Below are 18,589 nucleotides of genomic sequence, written 5' to 3'. Positions count from 1 at the left end.
TAATCTGTGCACAGTACACAACCTCTGTGTATTGATCTTAATCTCTTTGCCTTGATCCCTCTTATCATATCTCTGATCTGAGTATCCTGCTGTGCAGTTTCTGAGGTTTTATTATAGAAATGGACCCTAAATGGCCCTGATCCAATAAACAAATACACAGGAAATTGCCCCCTACTGTGACATCAGTGCAATTAGCAGAAGATGCACAGCAGGGAATTATCATGCCAAATATTCCTTTAACTAGGCCTTTAAAACATGTCTTCCCAACTATCAGACACACTTTAAATAATCAAGTTTGAAAACAAATTGGATTACTGTATCTTAAATATAATGCAAATTATCACCCTTTATTATTTGACATAGATAATAAGGTTAAGGTTTTGCATGTAAGCACATATAAGTCAATAACTCAGCAACTACATGACATATTCCATTGAAACTTTAGACAACCCAGACTTGATCATGCATTTAAGGCTAATTTTGTCCCTTTTTAGCTCACCTGTCACGTAGTGACAAGGTGAGCTTTTGTGATCACTCTTCGTCCGTCGTCCGTCCGTCCGTCCGTCCGTCCGTCCGTTCACAATTGCTTGTGAACACAATAGAGGTCACAATTTTGACCTAATCTTTATGAAACTTGGTCAGACTGATCATCTCTATAAAATCTAGGTCAAGTTCGATATTGGGTCATCTGGGGTCAAAAACTAGGTCACTAGGTCAATTAGTAGAAAAACCTTGTGAACACAATAGAGGTCACAATTTTAGCCTAATCTCAATGCAACTTGGTCAGAATGGTCATCTCTATAAAATCTAGGTCAAGTTCGATATTGGGTCATCCGCGGTCAATAATTAGGTCACTAGGTCAATTAGTAGAAAAACCTTGTGAACACAATAGAGGTCACAATTTTAGCCTAATCTCAATGCAACTTGGTCAGAATGATCATCTCTATAAAATGTAGGTCAAGTTCGATATTGGGTCATCCGCGGTCAACAACTAGGTCACTAGGTCAATTAGTACAAAAACCTTGTGAACACAATAGAGGTCACAATTTTAGCCTAATCTCAATGCAACTTGGTCAGAATAATCATTCTATAAAATCTAGGTCAAGTTCGATATTGGGTCATCCGCAGTCAATAACTAGGTCACTAGGTCAATTATTAGAAAAACCTTGTGAACACAACAGAGGTCACAATTTTGACCTAATCTTTATGAAACTTGGTCAGACTGATCATCTCTATGAAATCTAGGTCAAGTTCGATATTGGGTCATCTGGGGTCAAAAACTAGGTCAGTAGGTCAATTAGTAGAAATACCTTGTGAACACATTAGAGGTCACAATTTTAGCCTAATCTCAATGCAACTTGGTCAGAATGATCATCTCTATAAAATTTAGGTCAAGTTCGATATTGGGTCATCCGCGGTCAATAACTAGGTCACTAGGTCAATTAGTAGAAAAACCTTGTGAACACAATAGAGGTCACAATTTTAGCCTAATCTCAATGCAACTTGGTCAGAATGATCATCGCTATAAAATGTAGGTCAAGTTTGATATTGGGTCATTCACGGTCAATAACTAGGTCACTAGGTCAATTAGTACAAAAACCTTGTGAACACAATAGAGGTCACAATTTTAGCCTAATCTCAATGCAACTTGGTCAGAATGATCATCTCTATAAAATCTAGGTCAAGTTCGATATTGGGTCATCTGCGGTCTACAGGTGAGCGATACAGGGCCATCATGGCCCTCTTGTTCATTTGACTTAGACATTCTGGTTATGGTTTTGCATTTAATCTATTTATACAGATCCATGCATGGTTTTTAAAAAAAAACTCAGCTGAGACAGTGACAAAATATTCTTATAATCATGTAAAATGACGTATTATCATCCTCATTCTAGCTCGTATTGACAATTCTAGGTTTGTTTTGTGGAAATGATGTATTTGCGAATTTTTGGACCATTTGGTGTCTACCTAGTATAACAGTCATAACAACAGTCTGGCATGAATATTTATTATTGTAACTATCCTTTTCAGCGAAACCTGTCCAAAGAGTTAAACAGGCGGAAGGTGGATAGCTCCAATGGTATCCTTATGACGTATTACGACCATGACACAAAGATGGTCTATGTAGCAGGAAAGGTATGTATTGGCATAAATTATATATAGTCTATCAAGCCAATCAGTGACCATTGTTGCATGTTATAGATTGTCATTCCAGCAAATCAGAGCCGAGAGTTTCATGTCATTTTTTGCTATTTAAGCTTATCATCAGCCATAGTTGAATGTCCTCTATTGCCATTCCAGCTAATTAGCGTCCAGAGTTGCATATCTAGCTCTTCTGTTGCCATTCCAGCCCATGGCCATCAGTGCTCTGATAATCATCATTTTTATCTTTTCTGTTTTTGAGAAAAAAAATCCTGGTATTGTGATAACCACATTTATCGTTGGTGTTTATACCTTAATAAGTGTCACTAACCCACAAAATTTTACCAACAGCCTGAACATGACTTGCCTGAGGAACTTATCTCAGAAATATGCTCCTTTTTTTCAGGGTGATGGAAATATCCGGTATTTTGAAATAACCAACAAAGACCCGTTCCTTCATGACCTGAACAATTATGTCTCATCAGAACCACAGAGAGGCTTGGGTAAGTACCTCGTATGTATGAAATATTGATAATTTTATAAATAAACTAATACCCTACTCTATAAATAGTGTTGTGAATATGGCTCTTGTAGTAAGACAATTGACTGTCAACCCAGGGGACGCAGGTTTGATCACCCATCTCATCACTAAAATTAGTTTAAATTACTAACCCTTCTTTTGAGGGATATTAAACATTGACAGTGCTATAAATTTGAAAGAACAGAGTTGCTCAATCTTGGATTAGGGCCATATTCGCCTCACTTTTTATAGCCTAGGGTATTGGTTTATTTATATGAATGCCATTAGCTTCTGTGATGTTAATAAATTGCAAATCCAAAATGGAGTAGAAATTGTTCTATTTCAGATTTGATGTTCAAGCGAAAGGTGTGACTCAAGCAGGACAGTGTGTCGTAATGATGTTCTACAATTGTTTTATTTCAGGTGTGATGCCTAAGCGAGGGTGTGATATCAACAGGTGTGAAATAATGAGATTTTACAAACTTCATGCCGCCAAAAACTTTGTGGAACCAATCTCAATGATTGTGCCTAGAAAAGTAAGCCTGGCTCGTGTTATTTCCTTATTCTGTTCTATTGCTTGATGGACGTAAATCCTGATAATTATATTTGTCAACATAGTTGTCTCAGTTGGGGATGTTATTTAGGCATAAATACTTTATTTCATATTTCTCAGTCAAATGTGTGCTAAGAAGACATTAACCCTTCTATAAAAGTGAATGCCATCTGAGCTGAACTCCCACAATACTGAAAATGGCATACAATGACCAAATCAGTAAACCCATTTTTGAACTCTCCAAAATATACTCTTTTTTTGTAATGTTTTTTTTCTTTGTCCTATAAGGCTATGTTTAACAGTCAAAAAACTTTTAAAAAGACATATATCTATTTTTTTACTGCTTATGATTTCACATAATTTGTTGATATATATCCCCTGTTGAATGTTTCAATAGTTATATCTATTTCTACAACTTCTGTTTCATACTGGAATGCATTATATTGCCACATCAACCCGCCATGACTAGTGCAGTTCCCCTCTCAGTCACTGATTATTCAGATAACTGACTGAAAACAGAGACTTCATGTTGAATCTTTCAATGTGTGCCATTTATAATCTGATCAACCCATGTTTTACTATCAAACACCTTTGGTCACATTCACTAACGCAACTAGTGCAGGTCCCCTCTCAATCACTAATTATTAATAGTGGCCAGAAACAGAGACTTTATGTTGAACCTTTCAATGTGTGCCATATTTAATCTATCTGAACAACCCATATTTCACTGTTAAGTATCTTCCAAGAATACTTCTACCGAAAACTGAAAGTGCCATTCCCTTCTTTTGTGCAGATGAATGGAGTTAATAATTTATTCTTTCAATGTGTACTGTATGCAATATTATTTACAACCTCCATATCTAACAGCCTGATATTATACAAAAATACATCTATCCACCAACAGCTTGGTCATTGCACCTCTAAAAGTTCCTGAAAAGATAACAGGCCAAAGAAATATGTTCTTTCAATGTGTTTTGTATACAGTCAATTTATAACAACCCCCTACATTTATAGGCTGAATACATTGACTTCTTGGATTAAACAATATCTATTTTAATATCATATAATACTAAATAACTACAATATAGCAATTGCAATGAGACAGTATATATAGTCTGATTGAATTGTTAAATAAGAAAGAAAATTGACAGAATTAGGAAGAAAGCTAAAACCTTAATATGTGATATCTCTCTTCTGTCACTCCTTGAAAAGACTTCATGTTGTACTCTTTCAATGTGTTCTGTATATAAATTAATTTTTCATCCCATATTTCACAGTCGAACATCTTCCAAGAAGACATCTACCCACCAACTGTTAGTGCCATCCCATCTCTTAATGCTGATGAATGGATAAGTGGGCAAAACAGGGACCCAATACTGATCTCAATGCAGGTAGGTAGAATTGACAGGAAAGAAAATCATGCCTCCTTTTACTGCTTTTGATGTTTTTGAGACTACTATTGGCCTATTAATGTGCGTTTAAAGGGACTATACACCAGATGGTCAAAAATAGTTAAATACAGTTTTTCCTCAGAACAAGCCTAGAACTGTCAATGTGAGCTGGTAGGAGGCCGATCATACATCATTTTACATTATTGAAATAATTAACATAACAATGAAGTAGCTGTCTCATTTGTGTTTCCCTGTTTAAAAATAGCGCATTATGGTTTCCTAGTTTAAATCAGATTTGTTTATGAGTACAGATAAATATATCAAGGCTCTTTTTAAACTTACTGGGATTTAGGTGGTAGACAAACCCAGTAACTTCTAATTGGAAAAAATGCTCAAAAACTGCGAAAGATGCATGTGTCGTAATAATGTTGTACGCAATGATGTCAATTTTATGTAAGTTTTTGACAATATTCTGTTTCTTTTCAATTGTATCAATTGGTGTCTAGTCTCTTTAAAACAGTCACCATTCAGGGACCTTTATTCTGTTTCATTGCAGGTATAATATATGCATTTTGTGTTTGACCTATAATCATTATTGAGCTTTACACTTTAATTTGTTTGAAAGTTATTCTGTTTCTCTTGAACAGTATCTTACATGTTCACTTAAAAATCAGTTTCAATACTGCTCTTGCATCTCTGAATGTTGTCTATTCTTATCACGTTTTAAAAACAGCATACTTTATTCTTTATAAGTTAAATGTAATACAACTCTATAAATGTTTCAGATTCCCCCTACATTGTTGTCAGATTTCTAAGTATGTTATGCTTTTTTATTTGCAAGCCAACCATACCTGCATTAAACATTTAGGTTGATTATTATACTGACCAGTTTTCAATGACTGAAAGCTCCATTAACCATGATGTTAATTTCGGATACCTGATACTTATATATTGTAACAGTCAGTTGAAAGGATATTATTTGCAGTTATTAATATGAAAATTAATGACCAAAACTGCATTATACATCAAGATATTTGTGTTTGTATTTTTTTTCCAACTTCAACTGAAATTAGACCTAGAAATAACCCTTTTTGCCAATTAAGCTTTTATTTATACTTTTTTCAAGTTTTGTTTTTGTTTTCTTTGTCTGCCCATGAAACTCTAAATTTTGGTCCCAAAAAAGGGCCAATAAAAAACACTAGCAGTATGTGCCAGAAAAAGGGATGAAAAAAATAATGGGCAGGGGATGGAGTCAGGGAGGGAAAATAATAATGATATGGTATAGATGCAGGTATGGTTACACTAAGTTATGTCGCAGTTTCACGGTATGTTGTGATGCAATGTTGTGTTTCCATGGTTACCGCAGGACCAAAGAGTTGTCAATGACCCTTCAGTGCTTCCATCCAAGGCCAACAGACCAAATGTAAGCTGATTATTTTGTGGGATTTTTTTTTCACAAAAATTATTTGATTTGGTTTATAGCTACCGGTAGTTTGGTTTTTAGCCTTGTTGTCATTGCCAGTGGCGGTTGCGGCTATGCAACATACAAGAACTTAAATGGACCCAAAATGGCCCTGAGCCAATAAACAAATAAACAGGCAATTGGCCCTTACTGTGACATCAGTGCAATTAACAGGAGATGCACAGCAGGGGATTGCCATGCCAAACATGCCTTAAAGCAGCTGCACTCTCACAGATTTACCATTTTTACAACTTTTTTATTTTTTGCCTTGGAAAGGGCAAATTTTTGCGTAAATATCTGCAAACCAATGATATAAGATTGCCGACAAAAAAATCAGATCATAGATCGTCATATTTCCATTCGAAAATTAATGTTTTATGGCCTAAACTGTTACTAACGGTTTATGAAAAATGCATAAAACATCATTTTTTAAACTTAAATATAAAAATCTGCAATCTTATTTTTTGTCAGCAGTCTTATCTTACTGCATTCCATGGATGTTTGCGAAAGTTGGCTTGTTCCAAGACAAAAAATAAAAAAGTTGTCAAAACGTTCAATCTGTGAGAGTGCAGCTTTAAACTAGACCTTTAAATGTTGGACATTACTCTAATACCTATTCTTGATATGCAAATGAAACTTGGTACATATGTTGACAAAGACAAAACACACATGCAAAGCAAGGCCCATAACTATGTATTCAATACTTGTTAAAGTTATAACCATTTTTTACCAAAATACAACGGCTTTTGCTCAATGGTGCATCATGTTGGTGATTATGACAGTCTTTGTTATGAAAAAAGTACACATTTTCCGCTGTAGAATTTCCCATTTTATAGAGTGTAACAAATGTATTTATACACTGTTATAAGCTTTTTGCATTTGCATTGCATGAATTCAAAACCAGTTACACATTATTATGTAAAAAAATCTTACAGAAAGCAAACTTTCTCAATAATTATTTCAAATTTATAACCATATGTTTAAATTTCATTGAGATTTGTTGAAATACAGGTTGAAAAATTGCTTTGAAATTATAACAGGAAATTCTTTTCTGTTTTTTAAATGAATATATTTCATCATAGAAGTTGATGCACAAGGTTTATCTGTTTGAATTTACTTTATATTACAATGTAATATAATAATGATAATAATAATAATAAAACAGTCACATTTATAAAGGTTTTTTTCTAGCTTAAACCATGAGCAAAGAAAGTTAAAACTTCCTTCTTAAACCTCCATAAGTTCCTAATAGTATGGTTTTCAAAAATATTGTTAAATAGATATTTCATTTCTTATGAGCTTTATATTTGATTCATTTGTATATGAAACCAATTTTTATTCCAACAGGATGAAACGATTAACCACACCCCAACCATCACCACCTATAAGGTTATGCCCTCCTCCACAGCCTCCTCACAGCAACGAGGTAGCCATGGCGAGACAACCCATTCAAGACCAGAGATGCAGAAGATGCCAGCGTCGTTGAAGAACATCAAGAGGCTGAGCACTTGTGAGGATATTGTGACATTGAATCCTACTCCTAGGTAAACTACAATGTTTTTTTTTTGTTTATGAATATTATACCTTTTAATAAATTTAGGGACATGTGTAAGGTTTAGCACCCCCAAACTTGTTTGGGACTTGTGAATTCTTACATAGTTTTTACTAGTGATGTTCCGATGATCGATTATAATCGAAAATCGATTGGTTGGGCCTGAAATCGGCGACAATCGATAGTATTTAGTTATAAACGATTATCGAAAAAATAATAATAATGCAAAAAAAATAATATTAGTAAGTGTTCAGATGTTATCTTTAACAAAATGCCTGATGAAAGCCACAATGAGCAAGAAAATGAACAATTTTTTATATAACAACACTTAATAACTTCAGTCATAGACATAAGGTATATGCATATAATGATTAAGAGTTTTATACTGTACATGAATAAAACTAAAACTCAGTTACTATCTAGTATTTTAAAACCGATTGTACTATCGATAATCGGTTACTTGAGTGGAACCAATCATCGATAGTAAAATTGCAACCGATTCCCAACACTAGATTTTACTGATATGGCAAAGTACATGTAGTTTCCTTATATAAGATATGAAATATTTTGATAGTTGTTTTTTGGTTAAATAATAAAGTACTTGGACTTACTTAAAGCACCAGTAAGGTCTTGTTAATAATATTTTATCATTGACAACATTCATTAAACAATTTATTATCTGTAAAAAATATATTCCCTCAAAAGGGGTATATAAATTTGCACTTTTCCAGTATCCCTAAAAAGGGCCAATACAAGTAAGGACTGCTTATCAGCAAGTTGGCTATTGACTTGGATGGGTTATCTGGACACCGGCCTATGTGTAAATGTAATATTGGTTAAATTTTAACCTTCTGGGCTTGTCTTTGTAATTTTCATGGCTGTATTATTGAAACCAAGAAATAGTTATTTTAAGACTATACTCATACATTGTGTCAATCTTTCTCCCCCTTAAATTGAAGAGACAAGATTATGAAACTTCTACAAAAGCAGCAAACAACAATGTTAACAGAATCTTAAATGCATTCGTCAGTATGTGTATTTTGACGGTTACAGACCATTCCATACCGATGTTAACAGGTGACTCCAAGTAGATTCTGAGCCAGTTATCCTCGGATATCAGTCAGTCAATCACTGTCTGGGGCTGTGTGTACAAACAATGAGCAAATGCTTATGATTGTGTATGGAAGACTTCTATTAGTTATTATAGTATTTGCCAAATAACTTATTGGTTATAAAAATTGCTTTTAACAAATGCTAGTTATAAGACCTGATCAGAAAATTTATACAGCAAGGTGATATTTGTCTGCTTCATGAGCAACACAATCATAGACCTTGGGCTGAACTCAATAATTATTTTCAAGCTCCCCATTAAAAAGTTTTATTGGAATGAGAAAAAAAAATAAAGATGTTGGTATGGAAATCATAGGAAGTCAATTTGAAAAATAGCCTTGGCAAGTTTTATCAATTTTTAGTAATGAACTTTAGTAAATTTATATTGAATACTCATGTGTATGATATTTTATTTATATCATAAACAGTTATTTTATGAGTAATTGTCCTTAATATATAAAATATGATTGTTATTGATTTATGACACAACATTAAAAGTAATAACACTAGTAATATATAAAAAATATATAATAAATGACATTATTTTGTACTATTAACTTTGCAGTCAAAATGAAACAAAAAGCAAGGAAAACCAGACACCTGATGTTGTGGATGTTCAGAAGGATAAAGCCTTTGTCAACAGTAAGATTGCAGCTTTCGAAAATAAAGGTAAGTGCCAAAATCTGGAGAAAATTTGGTCACAATTTAGTACCAAAATTCGGTGACAAATTAGAACTAAAATTTGTTGACAAATTAGTACCAGAATTTGGTGACAAAGTAGGACCAAAATTTGGGGATAATTTAGTTCTTAAATTTGGTGACAATTTAAGAAAAAAATTGAGAGACAATTTAGTGCAAAAACTGGCAATAATTATGTAACAAAATTTGGTGACAAATTAGTACTTAAGTATGGTGACAATTAAGTACCACAATTTGGTGAAAGTTTAGTATTAAAATTTGGTGACAATTTAGTACCAAAATTTGAAGACAATTCGTTACTAAAATTTAGTAACAATTTAGATTATGTTCAACTTCTTTGCTTTTGATGCATTGCTTAATGTAAAGGGGTCAATGCTCCCCCTCCAAAAAAGAGAGAGATAATGGGAAATTTTTAGCTGGGTAAAGGAAAAATATTAACTTTTATAGAAGGGGAATGAGGCGGAATTTTGGCCCTAAAAACCAACTGCTCAAATACCCTGTTCAAGCATTCTTTATGCTAACAATCAGACTAAACTTACAATTATCTGTCACCAGTTAAATGATGCATGTATATACCCCCTTAGCCATCTAGTTTTATTGCTTATTTCGAGATATAAGCACTTGTCTTTCGAAGGAACTAAAATTGATTTATACACCAGGACTTACTGAGGTGTGCCTTTGTACGCCCCTGAATGTCCCATCATCTTGACAGAACATCAGTGGAGTTATACCCCTTGGATTGGCGAAAAATGAATGTGCATATGCTTACTGTTTTTCCTCAGGGTCATCAGAAAGCACTGAAGTGACCTCACCAACCAGAAGAACAGTCAATAGGTCATGGTCAGCCAATCAAGAACCTCCACCAGATGTAATAGCCAATGGGATTAAAGGAAGCAATGAAGTAAGATGCTATATTTGGAAAATGACATCATATTCTAGTATTACCAAGTTCTTGATGGTTTATGGATGACATGTATGTTTGAGAAAGTATATTTGGTTTAAAGATTGCATGGTTTTGCTAGGCTGCTATTTCTTTCTCTTAACTTGACTGCTTATAAGATATAGTGCATCCTATAAATGATTTTTTTTATCAAACAGAGTCTATTTAAAAAAAATGGAATTGTTTATTTTGGAATTAAATGGAATTTTGTCTATTAAGTATTGTCTTAAAATTACCAGCTTTTATGTATGAGAAAAATGCATACTTTTCCAGACAATTCCTTTGAAAAACCGGTCTGTGTAAATGCTTGGTGTTTTCTAAATGCAATGTGTTCTAAGAAATGGTTGCTTTATTTTTGTAATTTGAAAAGATAGATTCAATGCCTGCTTGTTTGAAAAGTATTATAACTAAATGTTGTTTTGGGGGTAAGGATTAGAATAACAATATGTTACGATAATATGTCAGATTGCAGTGTATTGTTTTATGCTTGTTTTCTTTCTTTAATGAACTCAAACTGATATAATATCTAGACTATTTTCATGTTCTAATGCTGTGTTACTCACAATTTTTCTATTTCTCAACGCATTGTGATCTCTTTTTAGCCGTCACACAGCTTAAGTGTCCAAAATGCTGCAAAATTCTTCGAACATCGTGAAATTGAAATTATTGACATTAAACATGTTGAAAGTAGCAGCAGCCAAGGCAAGGGAGACCACTCTAATTCATCAGTATCCAAGGGAGATCACTCAAATCCCAAGGGAGACAATTCATCACCTATTAATAAAAGTAACAACTCTCCGCAAGGGAGGTTGATACTAGGGGAGATTAAAAATGATGATCAGAGCAAAGCTAATGTGAGTGGCTTTTTATTCTGCTAGTTAGTGATATCTTGTAGCATGCCAAATGACCTCCAAGTCTCTACTTTTGTGTCAGTCTAAAATGATCATCAACCCAAAAATATTGCAAAATGGAAAAAAATATTTTTTTACATTCAGTTTTCGGGTAATTTGAAGGTGGAGGAATTTGGCATGTGTTTTATGCTCACAACATATATTGTAAGAGGTTGTGGATTATCTTGATTTGAATCTTGATCTTGAATTATTACAAGACTGAAACTGATTTAAATCGTGGCTCCTGGAGCTCCAATACTTCTGGACAATGCAAAAATCTAAAAGAAATCCACAACTTTTTGCATACTCTGGAGATGGGTAAAAGTTTGACAGAAATGGGATTGGTTAGTTCTATGTAAGAATATGTATTATTAACATTCAAAGTAATATTAATGCACTAAGTAAATGTTCTAACTAATTAAAACTATATTTGTAGTTACATATGTATGTATAACATTTATAGAATACTTTGGGGGGTTTTATCAGTTTTTTAATGAATTAAAGGCTAAAATACATTTGTAGTTTCTGATACATGTACATTTATCTCATATAATTTATATGTAATATTTTCTCACATATCTTTATATTATAAAGAAAATAGATTGCTACTTATATCTCTTCATTTCTTTCTTAAATCTCTTGTATTTAGTCATTAAAAAAGAGTTTAATTGGAGTGACTGAAATTGAAGCGAAGGAATATTTCTGTGACCAGTTTTGATTAAATTTAGAATTTCCACGGTATCTTAATGAACCCTTTTCATTGATAAACATATATATATATATATATATATGTAATATAAATGTAGAATTCATTTTCCTATTTTAATTCTTTCTGACTTCTATAACTACACTCACAAGATATGAAAAAAATAGGATTTAAAAAAGACATCCATAGTGCATGAGACTCTATTCTTTAACAATTCAATTGCCCATTACTTTCCAAAATGGCTTATCAGTCATCAACCCTCTAATTGCTTTTTTGGTTTTGATAAACAGAGGAGGTATTGTGGTTACATTGTCGTCATCTGCAATGTTGTTACAGAAGATTGAACCTTGGCCATAACTCAAGAACTGTTCAAGATAATAATAGACAAAACTTGAGACACATGTTGCCAAATACATAACGCACATGTATAGCAAGGCCCATAACTCTGGCTTTATAATTATCAAGTTATGTCCCTTGTTTTTCATGAGAAAAAACAACACACTCAAGCGTTGGCTTTTGCTTGGTGGTTCCCCTTGTTTTCATATGGCACACGATGGAAGGTAATGGTCATAAAGGTCACCAGTCAACGTTTGCAAAATAATAAGTTGACTTTTGTAATAGTTATAAAATAATTTATATTATTATAAATTTATTTATTTGCATAGAAAATATGTTTGTGTTATCAAATAATTTATCTTCGACACATATAAATATTTGCTTTGGCAAATGGTCCTGGCTTTTCTCAAAATGACATTTAACCCTTTCGATTGTATTGTTAATATTTTTGGTGAAACTCTGAAAGGCGCCCGCTCAATATTAAGGTCACAGAAAGAAATTTCTCAAACTCTGTCTATAAGATTTTAGATTCTTTAGACTCTTAATCCATATTGCTGTTAATCTTTTCTACAATATCTTTTATAATCCTTGGGCCGGTTTTCAAAAAGCATCTTAAGTGGATTTCTTTACTTTTTCATAGTGAAATAAAAAGAATTGTAAAAGTGGTTTTTATATACAAGTATTTTTTTTTTCAATAAGGTCAATAACAACTTTAGATTTTTTTTTTATTTCATATGACTAAAGAGATAATAAAAATAGGAAAGTGACTTAAGTAAGGAAATGACTTAAGAAGTTTTATGAATATGGCCCCTGTTCTACCAATCTACTGCTACATGCAAATGATGTACACTATCCTCTCATACCTGCTTGTAGACTGTACATGTAAAGAAGACATGGTCACCTATTACACAGCCAGAGCGCACGTTGGAAGAAGGAGTAATGTCCCCTGATACTGACCCAGAAGTAAGTTGGTGTGATGTGAACTCTTGTTTTGTCCCTCTAAACTTTAAAATGCATACCATAGAGGTTTTTTGTGTTCAAAATGGGTTAGAGTTAAAGAAATAAAGGTACGAAAGATGTACGATTTTGTTATTAACAGGTGATGTGGCTTTGGTTAAATTTTTAATATTTGATTTTTTACTTACAAGGATTGCCATAGCCATAGGTTTTATCAATTCATTCTCAGTTATCCCTACACTCTCGCTCAAGGTGGGTTAAGGGGATACATATTCAGCCTTTCCGTCTTGTATGTTTTTGATTTCAAAAACTATGTTTTTGATTTCAAAAACACAATGATTAAGTTTTCTTATATTTTTATTGAGTGTAAATATTTAAGGATTTATCACATTTTTCTTGCTTTTATGCTGTATGAACCCAGTAGGGCACGCGAGCAAATTTCCTGAAGTGTGCCAGCAAGGAAAAAATACTTATATAAATTTACATTTTAAATAATTTACATTTTAAATAATTATTCATTATTATAAAAATAGCAGTATCTCCTGCAATTGAGTATTTGTTTTGAAAGAAATGTAACCAACAACTTACATATGTATATAAAAAAAATCTGATTTTTGTAACGTTGTATATCAGTGATCAAATGACGTAGCGCTAATCCAATCGGAGGGCAATATTGAAACAAACAATGATGTTACAACTCCTTGTGTGTTTTACAATATAAAGGCCAATATTTTTGTAATAACTACAGAAACAAGTTTCATCTATACTAAGGGCTGAGCAAATGTAAATATTTTGCTTTATATACATTTTTTAAAACATATTTATGCCCCCCTTCGAAGAAGAGGGGTATATTGCTTTGCACAGGCATGTCGGTATGTCGGTCGGTCGGTCGGTCAGTCGGTCGGTCGGACGGTCGGTCCGTCGGTAGACCAAAGCTTGTCCGAGTGATAACTCAACAATTCCTAGACGTATGGTCATCAAACTTCACATGAAGGTTGGGCCTGACCAGTAGATGACCCCTATTGATTTTGGGGGTCATCGGGTCAAAGGTCAAGGTCACAGTGACCTTTAATGGTAAAATAATTTTAAAGCTGGCCGAGTGATAACTCAACAATGCCTGCACCCATGGCCCTCAAACTTGACATGGAGGTTGGGCCTGACCAGGAGATGACCCCTATTGTTTTTGGGGGTCATCAGACCAAAGGTCAAGGTCACAGTGACCTTGAATGGTAAAAGGTTGTCCGAGTGATAACGTGACAATGCCTGCACCCATGGCCCTCAAACTTGACTTGGAGGTTGGGCCTGACCAGTAGATGACCCCTATTGTTTTTGGGGGTCATTGGGCCAAAGGTCAAGGTCACAGTCACCTTGAATGGTAAAAGGTTGCCCGATTGATAACTCAACAATGCCTGCACCCATGGCCCTCAAACTTGACATGGATGTTGGGCCTGACCAGTAGATGACCCCTATTGATTTTAGGGGTCAAAGGTCAAGGTCACAGTGACCTTGAAAGCAAACTCGACAATTCTTGGACCTATGGTCATCAAACTTGACATGAAGGTTGGGCCTGCCCAGTAGATGACCCCAATCGACTTTGGGGGTCATCAGGCCAAGGTCAATGTCACAGTAACCTTTAACGCAAAAGAGTTAACAAATCTTCCCCCACTGATATCTCAACAATGCCTGAACCTATGATCATTAAACTTGATATGGATGTTAAGCCTGACCAGTAGATCACCCTTATTGATTTAGGATTCATAGAGCCAAAGGTCAAGGTCACAGTGATCTTGAATGGTAAAAGGTTGTCCGAGTGATAACTCAACAATGCCTGAACACATGGCCTTCAAACTTAACTTGGAGGTGCATCTGACTTGTAGATGACCCCTTATGATTTAAGTGGTCATCAGGTCAAAGGTCAAGGTCACAGTGACCTTGAACGAAAAAAACTTGTCTTGTGATAACTTGACAATGCCTGCACCCATGGCCCTCAAAATTGATATTTAGGTTTCTGGTGACCAGCTGATGACTCTGGATTTTGAGTTCATAGAGTCAAAGGTCATGACGGTCATAATACACTTTATCCTCACACTTTAATGGTCATAATCTTAAAACAGCAACAAATCAGCTGTCATTTCGGTCCATGCATATTTCATTCAATTGTCCATATAATCCTGACAACATGGCGCTCAGGGGGGGCATAATGTTTGACAAACATCTCTTGTTTACAAATGTTCGCAATCTTTATGCTGTATACAATTTACTATATTTTTTCAACAGTTATTTGATAGAAATGAGAAAGTAAGTGTTTGCACACTCTGTGTTTGGAATGAGTAATGTGGATTTTGTTGCTAGATAAACTTCCTTGGTGTTTTCATACCCCACAGAGTTCCGGGCCGCAATATCACAAAATGTTTTTTTGTTTGTTTTTTTCAAAATATTTTTTTTCAGCGATTATTGTGATTAAAACCTTCGGTCAAGATTCCAAAGAGAAAAAAATGCAGCATAAGATGTAATTGAGTACATTTCATTGGTCTTTTTAACAATTTTTCATGTACATTATTTTCACTGGTATGATATTTATTTACAATATTGACAAAGCTTTTAATCAACACCTATGAAGAAAATGATTTTAAAAAGAGTTAAAATAATCAAGATTTTGAATCATAGTATGCTTTTATGTGGTAAAATGAGTTGGGATTTAGATATGACTTGAATGTTTTTGTGATGTTGGCGCCTGAGTTTGCAAATGTTTGAATCACATAACACATTTTTAAATGAAAATTAAATATGGCATGTACTGTACTGGACAAAGGTAAACTAATAGGTTATAGGTTGTCCGGTAAGTGCAGAGTTTTTTTTCCTGATCTGGGGGCATGTGATTTTGGTTTGTGGTCACCAAGCTGGACAAGTTGGTTTCCTCTGGGTACTCCAGTTTCACTCAAACAGAAGATCACACTCTCCTGTAAACTCTTAACAAAGAGATTTATTGTTATAATCTTCTTTCACAATTGTTGTAAAAATAATAATTTTAAACTAATCTAAACATGACTGGCCTAATAAACTTGGCATGTTCTATTCTTGACAATGACTCACTCTTTTACTTGCCTCATGAACATGACATAAACTTTTTTAGAAACATTTACATAATTCTACTTTTCTGGACAAAATTGCACATAACTTCCCCAACACACATGGCACGTGTTTTTTTAAATGATCAAAGCATGCATAATCCTGGGCAATGTTATACAATTTATTTTTTATATGATCTAAGTATTCATTATCCTGGACAAAATTAAACAATTGAATTTCCCTAATAATCATCATTCATTATCCTGGACAATGTCACACAATTTAATTTGTCATATGGTCAAAGCATGTATTATCCTGGACAATGTCACACAATTTAATTTAAATTAGTCATATGGTCAAAGCATGTATTATCCTGGACAATGTCACACAATTTAATTTGTCATATGGTGAAAGCATGTATTATCCTGGACAATGTTACACAATTTAATTTGTCATATGGTCAAAGCATGTATTATCCTAGACAATGTCACACAATTTAATTTGTCATATGGTCAAAGCATGTATTATCCTGGACAATGTCACATAATTCAATTTGTCATATGGTCAAAGCATGTATTATCCTGGACAATGTTACACAATTTAATTTGTCATATGGTCAAAGCATGTATTATCCTGGACAATGTCACACAATTTAATTTGTCATATGGTCAAAGCATGTATTATCTTGGACAATGTCACACAATTTAATGTTTCATATGATCATAGCATGCATTATCCTGGACAATGTCACGCAATTAAACTTTTCAAATAATCACAGCATGCATTATCCTGGACAATGTCACGCAATTTTAAGTGACACTCATAAGTGACACTCATATTCAAAATCAATACATACGCTTGTATTGCAACATAAATTTTGAGTGATAAATCTTTACTACTTATTAAATATGCACTTATGAAAAATATTAATAACTGATAGCAAGATTGTAGCCGTGAATTTAACAGCTGAAAACCCAAAAATATTAATTGATTGGTGAGTGCTAAAATTTTACTGTGATTTACAATCGTCTCTTAAGGTAGAAATACTGTGTTTTCTGCACCTTTCATTCAAACTAAGCTCGGTATATTTCATAAGAACCATTGTTTTCGACATTTTTTCATCTTTTTTTAGCAAATTAACACAATTGTATAAATTGTGGTAAATCTTATTTGGGAGTAAAAGTGCATCTTTAACTTTCCAAATAATCACAGCATGCATTATCCTACACAATTATTAAAATACGCAAATGATCAAAGCATTTACTATCCTGGACAATGTCACACAATTTAACTTCCCAAATAATCACAGCAAGCTTTATCCTGGACAATGTTACACAATTATTAAAATACGCAAATGATCAAAGCATTTACTTTCCTAGACAATGTCACACATTTTTAGTTTATAAATAAACAAAGTATGCACCAGTATGTGACTTATTTTAGAGCTATTTCTTATATTTTGTTAAATATAGAAACATATTTAGAAAACAATCACAGACTGTGTTGTAGACCAAATCTACCGTTACTTATTTTATCCATAATTAGTTAATTAGAGACAAAAGTTATATATGTTTATGTACTTGTATATTGATAATCCCATTTATTGCCATTTACTAGACTAGATTTGCTAGATAGTTTTCTGTAGTACAGTAATTTGAAATATTTAAGACCTGGCATGGCTGAGTAGAAAAGAATAAACCATATTATGTCTTTAAAAGTGAAGAAAAAAATGTAATACTTGTATGTGAACATTTATCACTTTTGTAGGTAGTCAAAGAACAATGAAATAAATATATTATAAAATGTCTATTAAGGAATGAACACAAGAATGATTAAGTAATCAGAGCTTCTTCAATTTTCTTCTATGATTTAATAATTAAGCATTTATGTGATCATTTACTGTATAAGATTCCTTCTCTCTGCGCCTTTTCAACCTCTTTAGCAGCAGCCAAATACGGCTACTTCCTAATTGATAAGAAATTGTTGTGTTTTTCCAATTTATAGACACTGTCTTATTTTCCAAAATTTATTACGAAAAAAAATGTTTTTTTTGGGAAGGGGAGTTTAACCATGAGATCGTTCTATGTACTAATGCTTGAATACTTGAGTTTGTTTTCTAATTGTTTGTCAATCTTATATAAAGTTTAATATAAAGTTATATATAAAGATTCAATGAACATAAAATTGTTAAATTTTCCCATTTTGAAGTGTTTGCATTCAAATTTACAACAAAAATGAATATGCCAGACATCTTCCTAATCT

The 18,589-nt window shown here is 33.4% G+C and overlaps 1 protein-coding gene across 6 annotated transcripts in view; it reads left to right on the top strand.

Annotated features, from left to right (window-relative positions):
• LOC128222035 (coronin-2B-like) overlaps positions 1–18,589 on the top strand; it is a 51,542-nt gene that overhangs the window by 25,180 nt on the left and 7,773 nt on the right. For 2 of the 6 annotated variants that reach the window (XM_052930784.1, XM_052930783.1), the window contains 11 exons: positions 2,032–2,136; positions 2,549–2,645; positions 3,086–3,198; positions 4,493–4,606; positions 5,973–6,029; positions 7,416–7,612; positions 9,296–9,399; positions 10,212–10,330; positions 10,972–11,223; positions 13,175–13,264; positions 15,536–15,556. In XM_052930784.1, coding sequence (XP_052786744.1) covers positions 2,032–2,136; positions 2,549–2,645; positions 3,086–3,198; positions 4,493–4,606; positions 5,973–6,029; positions 7,416–7,612; positions 9,296–9,399; positions 10,212–10,330; positions 10,972–11,223; positions 13,175–13,264; positions 15,536–15,556 — 1,269 coding nt within the window. The remainder of the gene's footprint in view (positions 1–2,031; positions 2,137–2,548; positions 2,646–3,085; positions 3,199–4,492; positions 4,607–5,972; positions 6,030–7,415; positions 7,613–9,295; positions 9,400–10,211; positions 10,331–10,971; positions 11,224–13,174; positions 13,265–15,535; positions 15,557–18,589) is intronic. The other 4 variants (XM_052930786.1, XM_052930785.1, XM_052930787.1 and 1 more) reach the window with 4 other exon arrangements.

The sequence above is a fragment of the Mya arenaria genome, chromosome 16 (assembly GCF_026914265.1).
Source record: "Mya arenaria isolate MELC-2E11 chromosome 16, ASM2691426v1".
NCBI classification, from domain to species: Eukaryota; Metazoa; Mollusca; class Bivalvia; order Myida; family Myidae; genus Mya; species Mya arenaria.
This window is presented reverse-complemented; position numbering and strand designations above follow the sequence as displayed.